Source organism: Bombus vosnesenskii, unplaced genomic scaffold (assembly GCF_011952255.1).
Source record: "Bombus vosnesenskii isolate JDL3184/JDL3185 unplaced genomic scaffold, Bvos_JDL3184-5_v1.1 scf7180000013297, whole genome shotgun sequence".
Taxonomy (NCBI): domain Eukaryota; kingdom Metazoa; phylum Arthropoda; class Insecta; order Hymenoptera; family Apidae; genus Bombus; species Bombus vosnesenskii.
Genome location: NW_022882947.1, coordinates 2,305,056 through 2,327,755, shown reverse-complemented (window position 1 = coordinate 2,327,755; position 22,700 = coordinate 2,305,056). Strand labels below are relative to the sequence as shown.

Genomic DNA, 22,700 nt, shown 5'->3' with positions numbered 1-22,700 from the left:
TGCCAATGGGTCGATAACCTGAGACCTCTTTCGCAGCCGAAATTTTCGAAGCTCGTTCTAGCATGTCGAATCGAACACGAAACACGGAACACGAGACGTGGAACACAGAATATGGAACATGGAACACGCAGACCACGTAACAACATCTTTTCCTCCTTGCCTTTCGTCTTCTCTGTCACCTTCCAGCTGCGGGGCTGCGGCAGTTCACCGCGTGCCCAATTTACAGCCGAATTGGCGCGCATTCCGTATCAACCTCGATTCCTTTCCGTCTTTCTTTTCCGTTCTTTTCTTTCCTTCCTTTTTAGAGTGAAACGTCGCGCCGAAAGAAACGCCGACGATAACATTCGAAGACACGATCGCTCGAGTGGCATCGTCGCCGCGCTAATTCTCTTTTCTTTTTTCATCGGTCTGCATACACCGAACGATTCTACTTTCCAACGTAATAGATCCCCTTGCGTTACGTAAGAAGCGCGAAACCGGTGGATATGTGGCTCGCACAAACGATGTCGTAGCACGATGGCTATACTCGGTCACGAAAACGACAGGGAACGAGCGCCGCGAAGTTATGCGGATCTTCCTTTGATCGCTGACTGTGTACGGATTTCTCGGTTCGCATTTGCCCGCATTACACGCATTCCTTCGCACATCGTCGTTTCAACGCCCTCCACCGATGCCCGCCACCGAATGGGCCAATGTAATTGCAAAATCCCGATCGTCGAAACCTTGTTGCAAAATTTGTCAAAATATTCCCTGCCGTGAATTTCGTAACGCGGCCAAGAAACTGGGTAACGAAATCGAATCGTCTCTTCTTTCCACATGCTTTTTGTCCTCGACTCGAGATTCGAGAGTTTCGAACGCCGGCTATCGCGGATTTAAGAGCCTCCTGTCCTTCTATGTCTACGATTAAAATGATAGCACAACGACGAAACCGTACGAGGCGAATGACGCTAACACCTTCGAGTTGGAGCTCGAAGGAGAACCTCGAGGTGAACGACCGCGGTAAAGTGGCATAAGTGCCGTACACAAACCATGTTCCAACTTATACCGATCCGTTTGGTCCTTCCTTCTCGAGTCGCTCCAACTTTATAATCATCGTCTGGTCGACAATTTTACGTCCCATGGTAGCAGGATGGCGACGACGAACAATGAATATCGTCAAACAACAGCGAAGAATACTCGACGTATTCTATGATACCGCGTTAACCTATATTTAGGACAACTGCATCATATTCCAACGAAGCTGTTTTCTACGTCCACATTCTCGTAGTTGACATAGTCGACATTCTAAGAGCGATCTTAGATTTTTTGACTCTATTACCAGAATGTGTATATGGTTTTGCAAACGGAATTGCCAGATCGTCTAGCTTTGTCCTCTGGCTCCATCGACGATTGCGGGCAATCTGCTCTCACCGTGAAAATAACAAATTTTTCGTACACTTCTTTGTGTAATATTGTACCGAGATTCGTTGATACTAGGAAATAAACGGAAAACGTAATAAACACTACAAACTTGCTAAAAAATTGCGGGGTTGAAAAAACACGAACGAAAAGAAGATTTGGGTCAAAGATTATCCTGCCACCATCGAAGTAAACAATCAACGAAAATCATAGTTTCGTTAAACGATCGAATCGCGCTTATTTTTCTACCTGTCAGGTTTTTTCTTTGCTTTGACAATTTTGTCGGTCATCGTCGCGTGACAAAACGGAAAGGATAAAAAAGAAAATGTAAGGTAAACGAGATAAACAAGAGGACAAGCAAAGAAAAAGGAAATAGTTTTGTTGGTATCTTGTACAAGTACACAGCAATTAAATCGACAAGCGGTCAATGCTCGACTGACCTCAACAACAGTAAAAGTGACAAACGGCTCGACTTCTCGTCCAAGTCGGCCGCGGAACTTGATTTCTCGATTCTTGCCCCACAGCCTATCAAAATGATCTACTCCAAGCTCAATTAGCCTTCGAACGATCTGCATATTTCTTAATTCGATATTCATTTTTCCCTTTATTAAGTAAAGGGAATTCATTCAGCTATTTCGATCGCTTCCTTCTCTCAACTCTGACCAAAATCCCGTAGATTCAGGAAACGGTGCTCGAAGTCGGTGTACGAAACTGTGAAAAGTCTTAGCTCGTTGTACACACGCTCGATACACAGCAAGACTACGAAGAATTGTAAATGTGATCGCAGGTTGATTGGTAGGGATTGGCGCGAAACGAGATCGAAATATCAACGCATGCCTCTTAAGGGGCCTCTACACGTTGAAACATGTTGCGATGCATGCATCGACACCTAGGTTGCATGATACATGTTACAATGTATGTACATCTGTATCGGCGAATCGCTATCAAAATCAACTTGTATCGATCCGGTAATAAGGATACCGAATATAAATCTTGTAGGAAATCAATTTCCTTTCGAAACGAAATCTCTTGACAGGGTTCCTAATTTATTTCCAGCGAAGCCATACGCAAATATTTTCTATAATCACGGTGTACGTTCGTTCTTAGTTCTTTTAATAACGCGAAATTAGAAAAACCATTCCTCTCGATTAGCCGTGTTTTCGCTCGTTTCTTTGCTATTCTTTGATCTTTCGTTCTATATAATCAACATACCTCCTATTAATGATAATAATACCGGAGTTGGAAGATCAGACATTTTGAAACACGTGTTTCAACATCGTTATCACACCATAAACCGAGTAGAATCGGCAATGTGCAGTTAAACTGAAACCGATGCAAATTTCATGGAACCTAAGTGTCGATACATGCGTCGCAACATGTTTCAACGTGTAGAGCGGGCTTTAAACAGGAAACCTCTGGTTGGTATCTCTCGAGGAAACGTTCGTGTTCTCCGAGTCAGGGGCGTATCACGCGTCGGTATTACAAAAAGATCATTTTTCCAATGATTAGAATGGTCGTTAAAGCGAATTCCGATTTATCCGCGTGTACATCGCAGCGAAAGACGACGAAAGACGAATCCTCTATTCACGCACGTACGAACGATCGTACTTTCTATCGTACTTACCAACGACTCTCTAATTACGCGATGAATCTATACACAATGAGTATTTACAATGAACGTGCAATTACGATTACCGGCTATGATGTATGATTTTTTTCCTTTCTTTCTTTTTTCCTTTCTTTTTTTTCACAGGACATAGACACGACCGCGCACGTATACGTACATAATCCTTTCATCCTAAATACGGTAGTACATGCTATAGTTAATCGATGTCGAAGTTCTATCGATCCGTTCCTGTGACCAGTCGTTTACTACGATCAATCGGTATGCGACGTGCTGCACACTCGCTCTTACCTTTCGGATCGCATGATCCAAACCTTCGAAAGGACGTTGACCGGTGTTGTACCAAGAGTGTAGCAAGTGTATCAAATGCTTATGCAGCTGGGCATAAGAGTATGTCGCGTGCATCGTGTGTACACCAGCGAGCCGAGTTACGACTCGCAGGGGGAAAGAAACTCTCTAACAAAAGAGAAAGAGACAAAGAGAGAGAAAGTAGAGTTTCCTCTTGTACATATTTGCAACGGGCACGCGTATATCTTTTTATAGGTTGTGACAAAGACCGAAACGAAATAGGGAATAGAAAAGTGCAAGCGAACCGAAATCCGAAACAGATAGGAAACGAAGAAATATGGTGTCTGTCTGCGCTGTCCAACACCCGCACCAAAAGACGCAATCGATGCGTCGTCGCCGTCTCACTGCGCTCCTCGTCAGCTAAATACGAGAGTCCCGGTCATGTCGTTTAGTTAGATCCTTAAACGCTTCGAATTAGCAAGCTGAAAACCAACGCTGCGTGGGTATCCTGCGTGTCTTGCGTAAAAGAACGTTTTTTTCGACCGGTAACCGGTAAAGGCGAAATAAATTCGTTAGGAAATTCGCCGTACCTGCGAAATTCTGTACGAATGATTTATTGAGTATTGTTAATCGAAGAGGTATCGTGAGATTACAAAATTGGCCATTTACTTTTCAAAAAGTTAAAAAAATGATTTAAGGCTGATAGGGAGAGATGGATAAAGGGATGGAAACTTTGTTCAAGATCGTGTACCGTCCGTATGAAAAATTGTTTCTTCCCTTATGATATATTTAGAAAAAAGTACGTATCTACTATTCTTAGCTGTCCTGCGAACGTTCGAAGTTTCATCTAAATCGAAGTCGAATCGTTCGCGATCTTCTCTTGTTAGTTCCATTAAAAAATCGAGAAATATCAAAAACACTGCGTGATCCTGATTCCATGGCAAAGGACTGTATGTACATATGTGCGTGATACACGCTTAACTATCCAATCGACTAGAGATCGAACTTTGTGTTTTCCTTTCTTTCTGAAAATCTCGAAAGATTTGACATTCCTTTAGAGCAAGACGATCGCCCGATTAATCGGAATCGAATTCCTTGCGAGAGAAATACCACGTCTGACGACCCTGGGCGGCCAATCGTAATTACGTCATCGTAGCGACAGATATAGAATCACTGTCACTTTCAGTAAATACATATAAACGCAGGTCATAGTCCCTCATCATTTCTTTCTCACGTTTCTCTGTATGCTCCCCTACCCTTAATTTTTCTCCTTCCTCCCCTACCCTGTTCCTTCCTCGTACGAACTACTCGATATCTTCCCCAATTTTTCCTTTATCTTGCGATAATACAACTTTCTTGGCATTCTTAGAAATTTATCTTCTCGCATCGTCACGAGCAAATATTTCATTTAAATATACATAACAGTTTGAGAAGATTGTGGATTCTAAACATAAACTCCTCTCGCTGTTACGGGGTTGTGTAGAAAGCTGTAGAAAATATCCAATTTTCTCCGAGTCATCATCAGAGTCCTTCAAATAGGATAAAAGTAGAAATGTTTTTCCAAGCGAAAAGATGAAAGGTAAAATGTCAAATTTACCTAACGCGTTATACAGGGTGTATGTCGTGTCGATCTTCTTGCAATTTTTCCATCGCGTTAATGGACAGGAGACCATTGTGCTTATGGCCAACCGCTACGTAATCCTCCAGTTCCTCGCGTCTTCTTCCCATCGTCTCGACTTCGATAAAATCCGCATGAATGCCAAGCATTGATAAATTCGAAACAAATCGTTGCACGAAGTTGAAAAAAAATTTCCTCGTGTAAACTTCACATGAGTAGCGCAGTTGATTTACCTGTTGCGTCGTGGTTTACGCGCTCCTTTGCCATTCCTACCATTCGCATTCCGTGTCGCGTGGAAAGGAAGAGAACTCTCGAGGGATCGTTTCAAGGGTTTACCAAGTACAGTGTCAAATAAAAATATTCGATTAAAAAGAAGGGGACCGCTATAATCGTATGTATCTGGGTATTTGGGTAGTCTCCGTTTGGTAACCTTGGTTATAACCTCGTTTCGAGAGTATGGCATACGGTGTCGACCGTTGAACCACGAACCACGAATCACGAATAGCATTCGCTCGAAGTTCGGGGTTCGATGTTCCAGCTTGTTCTATCGTCTCCTTTGATCGTCGTTCACGATCGAAAACTCGCCAATCTTGCGCCTGTACTTTCCTGATCGTTGCTTCTGCGACGATTAACGGATTGGAACTTACGCGTACACAATCTTATTCGTACTTTCGAAATCCATTGCTTCGCTCTTACGTAATATTCCTTCGATCTAATGTCGATTCAATCTCTCTTTCGTTAAAAAGGTAAAAGTACCTTAACGAAATACGAAGAAGCGCGAAGCTTGGAATTTTAATGCACACGTGTCGATGGGACTTCTGAAAGTACTTTTTACAGCTGATGTTTCGTTAAGCAATCGAAAAGAGAGAAATAAAGTAGAAAAGCGAGAAACATGTGAAGATGAAAGAAAATTGACGTGTACCCATTAAAATAGAAAGAGCCGAACGATTCCGCGGTAGAAATTATACAGTTTGATTAAATCATGCCTTAAGTGCGTTCGTAAAATAGAAACATTCGCGGTTTCGATTTTTTAGCGATAATTTATCAGGTTATTATCACCATTTACGAGTATATTACGGCTACACCATTTGACAGACATGCTCGTTTAATCGTCGGCTAACCTCGTTATAATTATCGTTCATCTCGATGTAAAGGTAGTGTGTCATAAAGCTCTAGCAAGGCGACAGTTAATTTACCGTTTCATTAACAGTGTGTTTTCTAGTTGACATGAAACGCGTGAACGGGCACCGTTAGATACACCGTAACTAGCTCGCTATTCGATGGTCTTTCATTAACGATCGAAAAGGCTAATGTCGAATCAGTGCAAACCAAGTGGCTGCTGCGCCGGGTGCGACATTGAACAATCTGCTTGTCCACCGAGATCTCCACGACAGATTATTCTGGCGCCTCCTATTCCTCGACGAACCCAATGGAAACCTTGTTGCATACGTAAATATCATTATCCCTGTCCAGCTCACGCAAGACCTTATCGACTTATACGTTTCACCAATTTCGACTTGCTGTCCCAACATTAAACCGAACGTCATCACGTGGACCCCCAGATGATTAAAATCTGTTCAACCTACGAATACTCGTGCGCTATTATTTCTAAGTTTCCAGAGATTTTGGTTGACGTATAACGACCGTATGCGAATTTCACAAAAATGTACAAATTAATGGCGAATTGGTAATTAGAAGCAGCACTTATTACCTTTACATTTTCTATCTGTAACACGAACGCAGGCTGATGCGCACAAAACTTGGACTCGTGCTAAATGAAAGAAAAGAAAAAAGTAGAGGAAGGAAAGAAAAACAAGGAGCATTTCAGTGCGTAAACCGTAACACTATCTTTGCATAAATGGCAAGACAAGCTGCGAACGTTATCTTGAAAATCACATAAAAAGCTCAAGTTTAGTCGACATACGAAACGTCCTTTCCTCTTTCGTGGCAAACTGATAGACGCAAAAGTATGCGACGCTACGCAGTCAGACGCACCGACCGATAAAATAACAAGTTTGTTACGCGTTTGCGTTTATTCGCCGCGATATCAAATCGGTAGCATATCCGTTAACCCTTAAAAGTTGCCATCAAAAGAAATCACGTTTATATTATTATGGATAAAATCTCACGGTACTTTTTTCGATTTCTTTTTATCTCAATGCGATTAAATAGTTCATACTGTTACGCGGTATTAAATTAAAGATAGAAAAACCATCTTTTACGATGCTTATGCAAATAACATCGCAGTGGTGTTATCACGGGACAATGATACTAAAACAAAATTCGCACGAGGCAAAATTTCCCTTACGAGTTGAGCGAGTGAAATGCAATTTGTCAAAATTTAACAAAACGAGCCATATTTATTCCTTATCGTGGATTTTCATTCGCCGACATATTTTCCTATGACTAACCGATTAATCGATGGAAGAACAGCTCTTCTTTACGCGACACCACATTCTGATCGTTTCGAAACGAACCTGTCCATCTATTCGAGGCAGATTTCCGAGAAGGATAGATAGTGCCTGATGGACAATGGGAGAAGAAAGGCAAGACGTTACTCTCGACGATCAACCTCGACAAACCACTTTCCCTTTCCCCGACCGTATTTTCGAATCGTTGCTTACTATATAAGTACGGAAGCTTCCACAGTAGTAATTTATCATCTTTTCCATTTCGCAGTGTGAGACAACAAACAATGGAAGTAATTCGGCAAGAAAGTAGGTGCAGGTAGACCGAGCATGTGCAGAGACGATTGCAGCTGTCAGATCAGCATTGATTCATCGATTCGTTTAACTCGCTAACGCCGTGCTCTGTCGCCTACATTTTTCATCTACAGTGGCTTATGAAAGTGTTTGAACGATTATAGAAACTTCTTCTGAATATAGTATACATATTATACAAAAGATTTTATATGAGAATGCACTATACATAATTTACTATTTCAATTTCACTGTATTTATTAACATCCGCAGTCATTTTATCAGTTTAGAAGATTCTTTCTAAAGTTTAACTTGTAGTTCAAATATTAAGGGATCCAGAGATAAGGAGTCAAATAACGAAATCGTTCTACAAATATTTGACAATTACAAACATCGGTCTTGTTATTGTCTTTTGGAAGTCAATTTAATCAATTCACAGTATATTATTTTAAGTATCTGTGATGATTACAAAAGATTAAAAACATAGCAGTTCGATTTATCCGTAATTTTATAATTAAAATACATCGTGCTAAAAATATACTGATCTTCGGATACTTTCGAACAGTAATGTAACGTTGCAGTGGTTATTTTCTTGTTTCGTTACGTTCGGCTCGATGTTCGCCCTTTTTTCAATTGCGAAAATTCAAAAGTTCTACCAAAAATCTAACTATATAGCTGCTTTGCATCTAGAGAGCTCGCTTTCACGCCCGCCGGCTTTTTTTCGTCATTAACGCGACAAATTCAACGGTCGTAATTCGTAACTACGGACTGAGAAACCACGTATTTCGGAAACGTAAGTCGAACCTGTTCAAGCGGTATGTATATACATATATACATATATTGCGAGAACTCTTGCTAATCCGAGACGTAACGCTTTCATTTGACACACGTAATACGTGTATGGGAAAACGAACAAAAATCACTTTTACATACACATTTTTAACCTTGAGGAGTCTGCTTTATCGCGTTCAGATTGCAGTGCAAAACGAATGGCACGATATTTTAATCGTAAATATCTTTCGTTCGATGAAATTTATGATTAAACTAAATGTAATCACCTAATCCTTATAATATCACGATCTTGCTCTGATTTTAGCAATCAAAAAAGATTTATAACGTTTCGAGAAGACGATTGAAACGAGAAAACATGCGTTGCAAAATGGCCAAAAGAACGTAGCAGGGTTAAGCGTGATCTAACTTTGGTCATCCGTGAAACTGACATTCTGTGTAACAAAATAATTGGGAAATATGACATTTACATTATTATCGAATATACGCAGACGTCAAGAGCGTACGTCACTTATCTAACTACGATAAGCATGACCCAACCTACATATAATACTTTGCGCGAAAAAATACGTCAGGATGGCAATATCTGCAGCACTAGCGCTGAGACGCCTGGCGCCTAAGTATCGAGCGTCTGAACTGTTGTGTATGTATGCATAGTATACATGTATCGCGTCCATGGGTCTCATTCGTATCCTCAAAAACACGGGCAAGCAGCCAGATACGATCGTATCCTGGTCATCCGTGTTTTCAATGTAGAGAATCACTTTTCTAATTGTAAACTTTCCAGTAGTTGTGTGCAGTACAGTAGCTATTCAAATTCGTTTCTCTCTGAAGTACTTACACTGGATCACATACGTAAATCCGCTAAATGAAAATTGTTCGTTTACACGATTGCCCGGTTTCATTACGATACTAATGAAATTTCGAAACTTTTGACACATAATATATCCATAAAAGGTTTCAGCAAATGTCCGAATACTTTCGTGAGCCACTGTAGATACTTTACCTACAAGAATGTAGACAGGAAATGCAGAATCCTATCCAGGATCGGTATCCAGATATCGAGAATGGCTGTGAATGAATAACAGTATTTTTTCTTTTATCGATAATCACTGGAGAATGCCTATGTTGTTGCTGATGCGAGTTTTGACGCTCGCGATGATACACCTACGACCGATTGCGTAAGACATTAAAGTTAGCGCGCGCGGGCTTGGTCTTACTTTCAGCGTGTCAAGGACATCGGCGACAGACCCTGTCGGCCTAATTCCGTAAGATCGTTGCCAGGACGTGCGGACATAAAAAATCTCACCAACGTATTTTCTCTCTCTCTTTCATTTTTTCCGTTTCCGACTCTATACGATACGCAGGCAGATATCGTACCGACTATCACGGTCTATAATCACGGCTTCTATATACAACCGAACAGGTATACATACGCGCACATATACAAACAGGCAAAACTATTCGAACCTCGATCGTTGTACTTTAACAAGTTTGCGTAATCTTTTGAAAGAGTAACGGGAAGCTAATTCAAAGAAGAAACTATCAATTTACCACGAAGAAAGATATCCACGTATCGATGGTTTACGTGTCGTAGTAGTCGTTGTCTCGTGTAACGTTCGTATCGTGTATGTCAGAAGTGGAGATTTTCTTGGCTCTCAGGAAAGTACGCGACGATAGACGCGTTGTCCTTGACACGGAGCGAACACGCCGTCATCGTCGTCGTCTCGAGTACTCGAATGAATTTTACTCTTCAGGCGTCGAAAGTGAAACACCCAAGCTATTTAGAGGCAACGTGACTGGAAATTTTTAATCGAATAAATTATTGCTCGGTCTACGGATGATTATATTTGGACATTTTTCTCTCCGATCGTTCCTTCGTTTCCCCTGTTTCCGTAGCTTGTACTTTCAATTTCGTTTCTCGTACCTTTTACCCTTCTTTCCTTCTCTCTCGTACGCGACGACGTCTTCTTGCTTTATTGTACGAAAAGAGAAATCATCATTGGGAAAATGTGTGAAAAAGATCGTGTAAGTAATGATAACCGTTAACATTAAGTTGTTAGGTTAAACAGTTGCATAATATAGAAGCGTGCCATTCGTAAAACTCGGTGAAATCAATTGAGTTCGTTTCTAATTTTAAAAAAAGATGTTCGTAATATGTAGAATAAAACGTAGTGGTATAATAGCTTTCGCGATAGCCGATAGTATTACGTAAATCGTCCTAGGCACCGTTTGAACAATTGTTTTGATTTAACAAAGTCGAAATTCCTTTTTTGTCATTTCTCTTTTACATTAATAAACTGTATTTTTGATTAAGATACCGTTCTCCTTTAATATAACTCGCATGGGGAACCAGCGTGCATAATTCAAATCAACGCGATCATCTGATAAAAGGGAAATAAGAAAAAGGAAAAAAAGGGGAAAGTAAAAACACTCTTCGTTCGATACTGCCTTTCCTTCCTTTTCGTCTACCCTTTTACAGCGAATTCTTGTACGGCGAATTCATAAAAATCGAATAGTTCTCAGGCAAATTACGTATTCGTCTATCTAACCAAACAACCATACCATAGATCGCGCGAATCAACAAGTTCGATGAACCTTTTGATCGAATTCCCTTCTGTACGCATTGAAAAAACTTTGTTCGTGATCTCATCGAATCTCTTTATGAATAAGCTATTTCTTCATCGCATCTACGTGTCGTGCGATTCAATGCCAAAATCGTTTCAAAATCATTTGTTCGAGTGTCGTAATGCGCGTAACTACTTGATCTTGAATTCTACACATGATGTTGTCGCATGTGAGCTGATTTTCTTCCTCTTGCAATTAGTATACTTTGTTTATTGTTCGGCCGAACCGAAGCACCCAGCGTACCGAGCCTCTTCTTCGCCTATACTATACTAATAATACGTACACGATTATAACGAAAATATAGTATATACACTTATGAAAAATTTGAAGATACAAGAGTGTACGTGATACACAATATACATACGATAAAATATCTAAAATATTGAACTAGAGTTGATCTACCCTCGGTTCGAAAGATCAGAGGTTGACTAACAGATTAAATTGCATGTTTAACTCCCAACCCTTGTGTAAAGATGACCAGGTCAACTCTGTTACATCTATTTTATCGATAATACAGTCACGCTAATAATACATCGCTTTCACCAGCGATTAGATAGCTATTACCAATAGTTGGATTATCACGTGACTAATTATGTTTACTTTTGCTGGCTGGATTTCCTGGCAATTGTATGCTAATGATTTTCTTAGAACTTTAAAAATCCTTCTCCCAGACCGATACGACATCGAGGTGTATAAAATTCCAGAATAGCAACATAGTTAATTTCTATTCGATGCTGTCAGAATACTACCACTCCACGATTTCATCGCATATTTATCGTAAACTACGCATGACAATGATACACGTGATCTTTCATCGTGTCATCGCGTTTCATTTCGTTTCATCTGTATTCCGGTGCTATCTTATACGTACATATTTTGGACGTTATGTCTAGAAAGAAACACGAAGGAGAATCGAAAGATACGAAGAGAACAGATAACGATTTCGCAATGAATTGCATATTAAGCAAGAAATTTGGAATCGACGAACTTCAACATCACTTTTTTCGAGACAAGTACATTCATGGTGAATCAAAATTCGAACGAATATTATTTTACATTTTCGACTTATTCCTGCATGTAAAACAACCTCCTGTCGATTATCAACTCCTGTCTCGTTAAGAATTAAGCAAATTCACGTACCTATACTTGGCAAGCTTTTCAAACTCAGCTTTCTCAAACGCGAAGCCTCCAACACAATTCTGTTATTCTTGATCTTCGTCTTACTACGAGCCATGGAATCTTCATGACTTCACTCGTACTACGGATTTAGACCCACGATTTATACATATATATCGTAAAGTAATATACAGAATCGTATTGAAACAAATCATGGAAAAACAAACGTAATCGGTGCAACTCGTTTCTCTGTTTTCACGATCAGGTTTACCGTCAGACACTTACTAGCCGTGCCGCTGACACTGGCATTGGCCTACTCTCTCCGGTATAGTTCGTTCTCCCCTGCTTACCTTCATAGTCTCGCTTTCTTTCGTATGTTTTCGTCTTATCGTTGAACGCAACTCACTCCGTTTCTATGATCGCGGAAAACTCGAATGTCCAATTAAGCTTGATAAACGTTCGCAACACGTATCACGGATGCGATGCTATGCTGGAGGCCGTGTAACAGAGAAACAAAGAGCTGATGAACTGCGTTTTCTATCTGAGAGAAAGGAAATAAGTGAATAGGTATTTACAAACATCATTCGATCGTGACAATACAGATATATGTACACAGATAGTAGTTGCACAAAAGAGTATTTCTTCATTAAAGGGTTGTTGTCTTACGAACGATCGATAATGACAACAACCACGATAATGATAATGATAACGATAAGAAAAGAAGCCTCGTTTTTTCGGTACGACCTAGTTTTCAGTGAAAAAAAGTCATCCGTTTCTCGTTCGTTCCCGTGTCAAGTGCCACGCAATACAAATCGACGCATGTGAATACAACCATCCAGTATGTGAGCATACTACACGATCGACCAACCGGATAGGACAAGTGTCGAGTGGATAAGTGTCTGCGAACCCTTTCAGTTTGGAAACGCGTGCAAACACGCACGATGCACGCGAAATCGCGACACTCCGGCCTGAAATGTACACGTATTCCAGTTCTTCTTCCTCGCAATCTCCATACTGTATCCTTGTCGTAATTACATTTGATTCTCCTATTGGATTGGATAAAAAGTAGTTTTCTCTCCTTTTTTTTTTTTTTTAATGAATTTCTATCAAATAATGAAAGAGAATCGAATGCCATATATTCGAGAAATTTTAAATCTTGAATTTCCCTCTATCTGTCCCAATATAACACAGTTTCATTATTATTTATCACAGTCTTTACGAAACTTCTTTGAAAGAGCCTGTAAATAAAGCGAATTTTTCAAGAAGACTCACGGAGCTATAGATAGTCTAATTCGAATTAAATCTTTTGTAACTCTCGCGATAGATTCTCCAAGCAACCTGATCTATGCAAATTTGTATAAATTCGTATTTTCGTAAATGCAATTTAAAGAAGCGAGAGCCGAACCTCGTCAAATCTTACGACGAGTGCTATACTTTGCATATTTTAAGTACATTCTGTGTATTTTTGCACCTTTAAATTTCCCATAAGTGCATAAACATTCGCCGTCTATCGATCATATTTGCGCAGCATCCTCCCTTCGATTCACGCCACGAAATGAAATGTGCAAGTACGTTCGAGATACAACGGGCACGCTCAAGATCGTAGTTCGTGGAAACTTTTATTTGAATGAAATCGCACTTTCTTTTACCGTGTACACGCGTTCCGGAGTACCTTTCGTTCGAGGACAAGCAAAGGTCCACAACAACCAAGGAAACTGAGGTACGGTGCAACGACCGATCGTCAAGTAGGTCGGTTGTGGGCGCACGCAATCGTCGCAACGATTTTGAAAAACTGTCGTTCTACTTTTACATGGGAGCACTTTCACGGTCGCTAACCCCACGACAACGACACTTGCCATATATTTTGCATCCTCTTGTACTGCCTATACGTACGTATGTACATAGCTGGCTTTAAGTATTAGGAGGACGTCTACTCGCTATGTTTATCGGAAAAGCGAAACAAATTTTGCTTTATTTGACATTTTACATCGGTAGCTGCGCGTGACGCGAACGAAATAACAGATTTATTGATAAAGTAACTAGGTAATAGAAGAGAAGAGCAAAGGAGAGCAATCAATTTGCATTAAATATCAACAGGTGTCTCAACTCGTAAATGGCAGTATGGTCGCTTTGTTTGCGAGCGTTAATACGATATTAGTGTATAAATTATGTACATAAATTTCTTCGCGAATGTAATTGTTAGACTCGTATCCTTTTATCGATAGACTACGGATTTTTAATACATTTTTAGCGAAACAGATGGAAAAATGATAGAATACTCGTATACTATACTATACTATACGTATGAATAGAATACTCGTTATAATACTTGAACTCGCTGTAGAACATTATTTTCATACAGGGATATATAGGGAAAGAAAGAGAAAGGAGGAAAAGCTTGTCACGACTATTGGCTGTTCTTTAAGTCTCGTTTGGATTAGTCAAGTTACTTGAATTCAAACGAGTGGAAATCAGATGACGTGATTAATAAGAACGAGTCAAGTAAATAACAGTTTTACACTGATAAACACGTTTTAAGTTACTCGAATGTATGTAAATTGCTGGAATTCAGATAACTTGACTAATTCGAATCAAGTTTTACGAACGTACTAAGTACTACATAACATTAAGAATAGAACGAATTCAAATCGTGAACATCTTGAAACGATGTTTGTTGTTGCTCATCCTTGACACCGTTTACGAATCAACCCTACTCGTGATCACGCGCATATGCGATTAGTCGATCGAACGTTGTACCGTCGCAATTGAAATCATCTCACAGATAAAGCACGGTATCGTACAAATTAATACAGTTCTCCGACTAGTGTAGCATCGATCGAAGTTTGTCCACGAAGAAGAATTAATCAAAGCATCAAATTTTGTATTATTACAATAATAATACTGTTATTGTTAGATACAACCATTGCTGATAGGTAAAAGCGTTGTTTGTTTAAAAAGATCGCGACCGATTTCTATTTACGTTAATCAAAACTTTCCATTAGATAAAAATTCTAGGATCGATGAGAGATACTTTTTGACGTTAGAAAAATACAATTAATTCGAAAGTAATCGAAATAACGTAACAAATTCTACAAATAAATAAACAAGAGACGAGAAAGGAGAATTTGCTCGTCCATGTATCTTTTATGATCGTTGTGATATACGGCAGAGGGATTGAATTATACGTTTTTTAGGGAAAGAGCGAGACAGATCTCTCAACGAATAAACAAGAAAGAGTACGAAAAAAAGGGGTGTTAACGCAAAGTGGAAAAAGGGAAAAAAGAGAAAGGAGAGGAACGCAGAACGAAGAGAAACGCGAGTGCGCCTGTGCGACTGCATGCGTCGCTGCGAGGACGCCATAGTACCGCAACCCGCCGTCCGCCGTCGTCCCGGCGCCACAGTCTTTCTCTCCGTATGTACGGAGCCGGCTGAAGCTGATCGTTCAGCACGTACCTTCCTCCCTTTCATTTTTAACGTGTACGTCTACTCTATTTCTACACACTTCTTTTACGATGGTGAGTGAAATAGCTGACATTTGAAAAGCTGCAAATCGTACTGCCGCTTAAAAATTCCGATTCAATTTGTCAGACTTACTACACGCGTACATCGTCGACAACCAAACGCGAATTCGAATAATTCCTTATCGACACACCTCGTTTACTCTGCAACTCGAAAGTTTTTTCTCTTTCTTCTAACACCGACTACAAAGTTCCCTCTTTTTGGTCGTTTTAATTTATATCGACACATCGTTTCGTTACTTGTCTCGCACTCTTATCGGTGATTGCACGTATATATCTTTTTTTCTTAATAAAAGCCAATCTTATACGATTTGAACGAAACTTTCTCATTGCTATTCAAGGGAAATCAATAAATCGCTCGATCGACTTGCCTTTATTCCTTTCGACATTCTATGTGACGGTACGTGTCAGTGCGGTCCGAAGAACGGAAATTGAAGTGGGAAACAACTTGGAGGAATCTACTCCGTAGAGAAGCTTTTCTAACTCACCGCGAGATCGCAGCACCTCTCTTGGAATTGTCATTTTACATCGATATGGTCACTTTTTCGTGAAACTGCTATTATTCTTTTTATCCATCGAATGAAGCATTGAAGTTGTAAAAAATAAAAATAAAATAAAACCACATCTCTTTGCTTCCCTAATTCTATGTAAATGATACACTTTTATCAAAGGGGGTAACATCGTCGTCTTCGTCTTCATCATCGTTTTCGCCTTTGCCGACGTGGTTATCGTCGTCGTCGTTGTCGTTGTCGTCGTCCTCGTCGTCGTCGTCGTCGTCATCGTTTTCGTCGTCGTCTTTGTCGTCATTGCCATCGTCATCGTCGTTATCATCATCGTCATCGTCATCGTCATCGTTATTTTTATTGTCGTTATTACCGCTATTATCATGCTTCTGCTCGTCATTGCCATTATAATCGTCGCCGTTTCTAACTCTCGTCACTCTCATCTTTCTAATTTTTTTTATCGTTTAGCAACGTATCTTGAAATTGTACATAAAAAACTTCACAGGTACTTCCAGACACGAATCTGACAAATCTTCTTCGTGAGCAGCAACATCAGCAGCAACGGCAGCAAGAACAGCAACGGTGTCAGCAGAAATGTTATTACGAAGGTAATAGACAATTTCCATTAGAACGGGAGAACCGACAATGCAAATCCACGGAGAATGAGAATTCAGAAGAGATATCGATAACGAACGTTACGGATGGAGAGAGCTTATGTTATAGTTTAGCTCTGATACGAGGTCGTACGTCGATGGCGTATAGCTTTATCACCGTACGAAATGAAAATAATCAATGTTCCGAGTGGCCAATCGTATCTGGTGAATTTCGTGTGATAGTAGAATTGACACGAGGTCCGAACAAGTTGGAATTAGAAGTGGCGGGCCAAAAAAAGGGACTAGTTCTAATTCACGAGCCGAGAACGACGAGACTACGTGTAACTCCTGTCTATGTGGTTTGCTTTGGACACGATGGATATTTCCAAGGTCCACAAGGAGAAGACCAGTCGCCGGAAAGTGCGACGATAAGGATAGGTCTCGGTGCCCGACTTTTACAAACTCTCACCGCCGAGAAGTTAAGGGAGGCGGGTTACGGAAGGAAAACGTTTCAACTGGAACGAGACTTGGGTGGTATGGAATGTTTGATAATGCACAGCATGCTTGACGTTAATCAGGCACGTGCAATGAATCAGCGGGAACTTTGGAAATTCATCGCGCGAGAATTAATGACCGGTCCCTTGGCATCGGAAGATCGCAAATATCTTGCGTTTCTTTCCTGTACCAGATATCGAGGCGCGCCAAATCCACGCACTCGCGAAGATATTCTCGCGAGGACGCAAGGACACGCCGCGCTCGGTGGAGGTGGATTAGCGTTATTCGGTTCGGCATGTCTTCATACATGGCCTACCTGCATGGCGCAAATATTGCCTAGATTCCTCGACACTACGGTCATCGATACTGAACAATTGATGGATGACAGTAATTACCGCGGTACGCACGGTGGCTGCTTCGCCACGACTCTTGGCTCGGTTCTCCACGAATTAGGACACACCTTTGATCTCGGGCATACTCGTGAAGGCATAATGGGCCGCGGATTCGATTACGTCGATCGTGTCTTTGTCGGAGCGGCTGGGATCGATTTCAATCGCAACCCCGTTTTACGAAGAGATCCTCAACACACAACGATCGCACTGAGTAGACCGCTCAGCGTGACAGTCACGATACAAGAACCATACGCTATGTTAGGGAGTCCTCGAAGAAATCGCTTACTTTCCGAATCGTCCCGCCCTTCGTCTTCTCAAAACCCTTCCCGATTACCCGGCAGGCTATCCGCACCCGCTAGTCCTGAATTAAACAGATCCTTTTCCAAGAGTCTGATGCAACCTGCATCGGAACAAACCCCTTCCAATTTGCAAACTGATCGTACATTTTGGTCACCATCCTGCGCAGCGTTTCTTGCTTATCATCGATGGTTCAACAACGAAATGGACAACGTTTTCAATCGACCTTTCCACGACATCGAGTACGATGGGAAAAGGTATAATAAAATGTTTCTCTTCCAATTTTGATTCACTGGCGCATATACGCCCAATACACGTACACAAAACTTGCACATACACCCACTTACTCAGCCTCTTCCGTTGTTGCTATTATAGTTTTAAAACGGTTATTATTTATATATGTATGTATATACGTTTCTTTTTTTTTTTTATCATAGAAACGTCGTAAGATCACGCTTTGGAGTACGAGTAATAGAGCTCAGAAAAACATCTGGTGGAATGGTAGTTGGTTCTAAACAGTTTCCCGGCTCTCGACCACCTCTGGAGGCGTTAGTTCCACCAGCTCCTCCTCACTGTCTTACCGCATTGACTCTCGTCGCTGAAGATTCGACTGGCAATGTTCTCAAATATCCACTTCCAACGGCGTTTTAAAGATTCCAAGGTTATTGTCATTTTGCCACGATTTTATATCTTGAAAGCGGGAATATAGCCAATGTCGAACGATAAAAATCGACGCCGATGAATCAACGTCCTATGTTTTTGTAATCTTCGCATAGCGAGTAAGCACGATTAATATTAATAATAATGCTTCGTCGCTAATGCTAATTCGAACGAAGATAACTTCAAGCTCAATATGTATTTGCTTACTAATTAATTATTGATATTTCCTACGAGCTTGTTTCTCTAATGCGCTATATTTGAAGAGAAATTTTTCCCAGTTTTATCGGTTTTTGTGAAAACTGTAACAGTAAAACTTTCCGTATTGGACTTGAAAAACCTTATTGCCCTGTGTACGCTATTTCTAACAAAATAAAATCATAGAGAGACACAAAGAGAAAGGTAGATAGATAGATAGATAGATAGATAGAGAGAGAGAGCATTTGTGCGTGCATGTGTTTAAACATGGGAGGAGAAAATGAGAATTTCATACGTCATACAATGTTATTAACTACATACTTCATTTCATTAAATTCTAACATATTTTGTAAATATCATTCAAAATACTATAGAGTTTTGTAGCAACTATTGATACATTGTATTTGATAAAAAATACAAATATTGTGCATTGACGTTTCTATGTACGAATGTGTGAACGAATGTATACAATAACACTACGGAAGGAACGAATGCTATAAAACCAGAATCTCTATTTCTTATTACCGAAAATACGATAAAATTGTGAAATTGCCACGTATAGGTATGTATAGTTTAATAACTACGAATTTAGTTTGATATATTTTCAATCAAGAAATAACATTAATATCCGACGTATTCTACAAACATCGGGTTACTTACATGATAGTAACTAGGATGCCTTATGGACGATAATAATTTGTAGATATAGCTAATATGAAATTGCATAACGACTAATAAACTTGTGAAAATAATTTTGAAAAAAATAATTCAAAAGTGTCCGTAGAACCAATCCAGTTAACGATGTAATAAAATATATATTACACGATCATGCCACGTAATCGATTAGATTTTATGAGAATGTTTATCGGTTTTTTCAGTTTGTTATAAAATTATTTCAATATAAAAATATAAACAATAAGACAAAAAATCACGTGTACACACATTTTTGTTACCGATTATATATTGAAAATTCTGTTACAAATCACTCTAAGATAAAATTGTTATCGCAGCTTATATATTGCAGCTAACAGCTATAACCCTAAGTATTTACTTATCATAAACAGATCGATAATATATTAAAAAAGACTGCAAGGGTTGAAAGAACATTATTAATATTTCTTAAAAACTTTTAAAAATAAACACTTTCGTTATACGTATATCGTTTCTGGTTGTTATAACTGAAATTACGTTGTCCTAATACAGAATTATGTTGTCCCCTTCGTCGAGTGCAAACGATGACGAGGATGTCTTTACTTATCAAATAGAAGTTTTATTTCCAAATATCACAGAAGATAAAATAAGAACCGTAGAATTCTTGGATGCAGCTCGAGGTCTTGTGCGAATTATTGGTATGCACTTGGTATCCAGTAAATATCACATAACCTACACAAAAACGAAATCTATAAAGACGAACACGAATGTTTCAGAAAAACTTGGCAAAGTGTTTGCTCCGGTTAAATATGATATTCAGGGTAACATTGATGTAAGTACATACCTTAAAATGCGATCATTCACAAGGATAATCATATACATACCTAAAAATAATTCTAGAAACTCGCGTCCCGGCATGTAAAGGATAAAGAAAAAAACGCGATTCTACAAGATATGATTCTAATTGAAAAAAATACTGAAACTAAATTAATCGCTACGGATGCTCTAACGTGGTTAACCAGGTGCGTGTAGCGTTTCTTATGCATTTCTATTCTTTCCACTTTCTTACTTGGTTTCTGATGAATTCGATTCGTGTGTATTGACGCTTCTCCATCACTTATTCTGTTCATTAGTTAAATCAAAACTCCGATCTATAAATTACAGAGCCTTGCATATGATTCTGTTATTTTTCGAACAAATTGTCGAGGACTCTAAAACGGCAACACCAACAGAGGATTTAGTAGCATTTTTAAAAAAGGCTTATAAAGAAGCTCTACAACCATATCACGGTTGGATGGCGCAACAACTTTTCGACGTAAGTCAGTATTTACTAAAAACGTATTCGCATACATACGAAAAATTATTCTTTTTTTCTTGTATTATACGCAATACATATGTACATTCTTAATTATACTATTTCATTACATTTCCAATTAGTTGATGTCAAAGCATAAAAACATTCATATAATACACGTGTTGAGTTTGACGAAATATGAGTTTATATTTTTCAAATAAATTAATACTTTCTACAATTTTTCTATTTATTTACATACTATTATTTACTATAATTTTCGACTTTTTGTTAACAGCTTCTTTCGCTCATGGTTCCTACACGTTCGCAACTTTTACAAACATTTACTAATGAACAAACTACCGAGATTAGCATCATTATAAAGAGCATGGAAATTTATTTAATGCGTTTACGAAAAAACGTATTAGCGATACAGTTATTTTATAAAACTAATAACCTCTGAGATAAGACATTTTATTAGTCTGAGAATTGTGTTCATTAGGTATTGTGTTAATTGAGAATATTTGCTAAAGGAAAAATCTGCAATAGTATTTTAATATAATGTACTAGTATACTGTACAGTAATTACACTTAGCCAGTATTTGCTCAAAACTCTATATATAATTAAAAAATGAGACTAGCTACAAAGGTATTTTAGAACAGTTTAACATCCATCCTATGTACATGTATTGTATAGATGCATTAAATAAAACACTTTAGCACGATGATCTGCTAAGTTCATTAAAGCTATCGTACCTGTAATAATTTCAATAAGAAGAAGGCAGACCATGAAAGAATTGATAAATGTTTCACTATAATGAGATGGTATTCCACGATCAAAAAGGAGAAATGCTTCTAGGGGAAGTTGTATTAATATCGAGATTAACCAGCAAGTAGTTAATTCTGGAATCTAATATTAACTTTCTTGCATGACAAAAATCTACAAATCAACTAAAAAAAGTCTATTACAAATAAAGTATGATTACCTTTCCGATAAGATTTCCAAGGTATCCCAAATATAACTTTAAGCTTTCAAAAATTGAAAGTATCAGAAATATTGCTATAGTTAGCAATTTATAAACATTTGTCAAATTATTGTACTGTGAAAAAATAATAAATAAAATTAATATATATAAGTACAAGTTAATATACATTAGATTTTGATCTTATAACTTCATCACACAGATGATATTTACTTTTGCATCCAAGTTTACAACAGTAATCAACAGCCAAACTGGGAAAAGCCATAGATTTACATACAGGGCTATTTGAAATGGTAAATTAGACCTTGTTTTATTATCTGTAAAATATATTCTATTTCAAATGAAATGTTATTCTTTTCTAATTAAAGGAATGCATTTACACAAGTTGTAACTTACAATCATGATATGTTAACTTGGAAGATGTTTCATTAATAACATTTGTTGTAGTAAATTGTGACATTTTCAAAACAAATACTGCGACATGATCATAACATTATTAAAATCAATTGTAACAATAACAATTTCCATCCAATATTTTAAGTAAATATTTATAATTGTTACACTTTTATCTTCAAACAGCTCTAAACGTCTATACAATCTAAGATTTACATCCATTCAGCATTCGTATATTTATATCTTACACAATCTCATTTTACATGTCCCTTAACACAACGTACATATACATACAATCTCGATCTGGAATCTTCCGTATAGTACATTTTTTACTCTATCTCTTTCTTTACGCTTTCTTTATACCTTCCATCCTTTTTGCAAAATTGTTTAATAAAGAAAAGTACAAAAATATACAAGTTTTAAATACAACGAAAAATCAACTACATAATTAATTACAGGAATGTAATCACATCTATTAAAAACGAATAACAATAACCTATTTAGAAAAATCTGCATCAGTCTGAACGTTTCCAGGCTTACTGCAATTGATTTGATTTACGTAGTAGCGT

At 38.6% G+C, this 22,700-nt stretch overlaps 3 protein-coding genes across 5 annotated transcripts; 2 read left to right on the top strand and 1 right to left on the bottom strand.

Annotated features, from left to right (window-relative positions):
• The first annotated feature begins 15,547 nt into the window (after window positions 1-15,547).
• LOC117233606 (putative zinc metalloproteinase YIL108W) lies at window positions 15,548-19,647 on the top strand. Its single transcript, XM_033494077.1, has 3 exons — window positions 15,548-15,675; window positions 16,687-18,215; window positions 18,396-19,647. Exons 1-3 carry the CDS (start codon window positions 15,673-15,675, stop codon window positions 18,607-18,609), a joined length of 1,746 nt encoding a protein of 581 aa, XP_033349968.1. The 5' UTR covers window positions 15,548-15,672; the 3' UTR covers window positions 18,610-19,647.
• Window positions 19,250-21,585, top strand: LOC117233610 (glycolipid transfer protein). Of its 3 annotated transcripts, XM_033494081.1 has the most exons (7): window positions 19,250-19,375; window positions 19,692-19,697; window positions 20,013-20,162; window positions 20,241-20,296; window positions 20,365-20,486; window positions 20,629-20,779; window positions 21,054-21,585. In XM_033494081.1, exons 3-7 carry the CDS (start codon window positions 20,021-20,023, stop codon window positions 21,216-21,218), a joined length of 636 nt encoding a protein of 211 aa, XP_033349972.1. In that variant the 5' UTR covers window positions 19,250-19,375; window positions 19,692-19,697; window positions 20,013-20,020; the 3' UTR covers window positions 21,219-21,585. The 3 variants fall into 3 exon arrangements, with proteins under 3 accessions (XP_033349972.1, XP_033349973.1, XP_033349975.1); XM_033494082.1 differs by lacking the exon at window positions 19,692-19,697 and having other exon boundaries at window positions 19,269-19,375; window positions 20,017-20,162; XM_033494084.1 differs by lacking the exons at window positions 19,250-19,375; window positions 19,692-19,697 and having other exon boundaries at window positions 19,959-20,162; window positions 20,629-20,783.
• On the bottom strand, window positions 20,941-22,503 carry LOC117233611 (transmembrane protein 17-like). Its single transcript, XM_033494085.1, has 4 exons — window positions 22,135-22,503; window positions 21,952-22,055; window positions 21,742-21,855; window positions 20,941-21,665 (listed from the first exon to the last, which is right to left on the bottom strand). Exons 1-4 carry the CDS (start codon window positions 22,196-22,198, stop codon window positions 21,432-21,434), a joined length of 516 nt encoding a protein of 171 aa, XP_033349976.1. The 5' UTR covers window positions 22,199-22,503; the 3' UTR covers window positions 20,941-21,431.
• Window positions 22,504-22,700: the final 197 nt, after the last annotated feature.

Excerpts from the sequence above, each read along its gene's own strand:
- LOC117233610 (XM_033494081.1), top strand. The coding sequence starts at position 20,021 with ATGTTGTCCCCTTCGTCGAGTGCAAACGATGACGAGGATGTCTTTACT. Across the intron at positions 20,487-20,628 it reads GCTCTAACGTGGTTAACCAG|AGCCTTGCATATGATTCTGT; the intron begins GTGCGTGTAGCG and ends TATAAATTACAG. Across the intron at positions 20,780-21,053 it reads TGGCGCAACAACTTTTCGAC|CTTCTTTCGCTCATGGTTCC; the intron begins GTAAGTCAGTAT and ends TTTTGTTAACAG.
- LOC117233611 (XM_033494085.1), bottom strand. The coding sequence starts at position 22,198 with ATGTCACAATTTACTACAACAAATGTTATTAATGAAACATCTTCCAAG. Across the intron at positions 21,856-21,951 it reads TTGTAAACTTGGATGCAAAA|TACAATAATTTGACAAATGT; the intron begins GTAAATATCATC and ends ATTTTTTCACAG. Across the intron at positions 21,666-21,741 it reads TTGGAAATCTTATCGGAAAG|ATTCCAGAATTAACTACTTG; the intron begins GTAATCATACTT and ends AGTTAATATTAG.
- LOC117233606 (XM_033494077.1), top strand. Across the intron at positions 18,216-18,395 it reads ATCGAGTACGATGGGAAAAG|AAACGTCGTAAGATCACGCT; the intron begins GTATAATAAAAT and ends TTTTTATCATAG.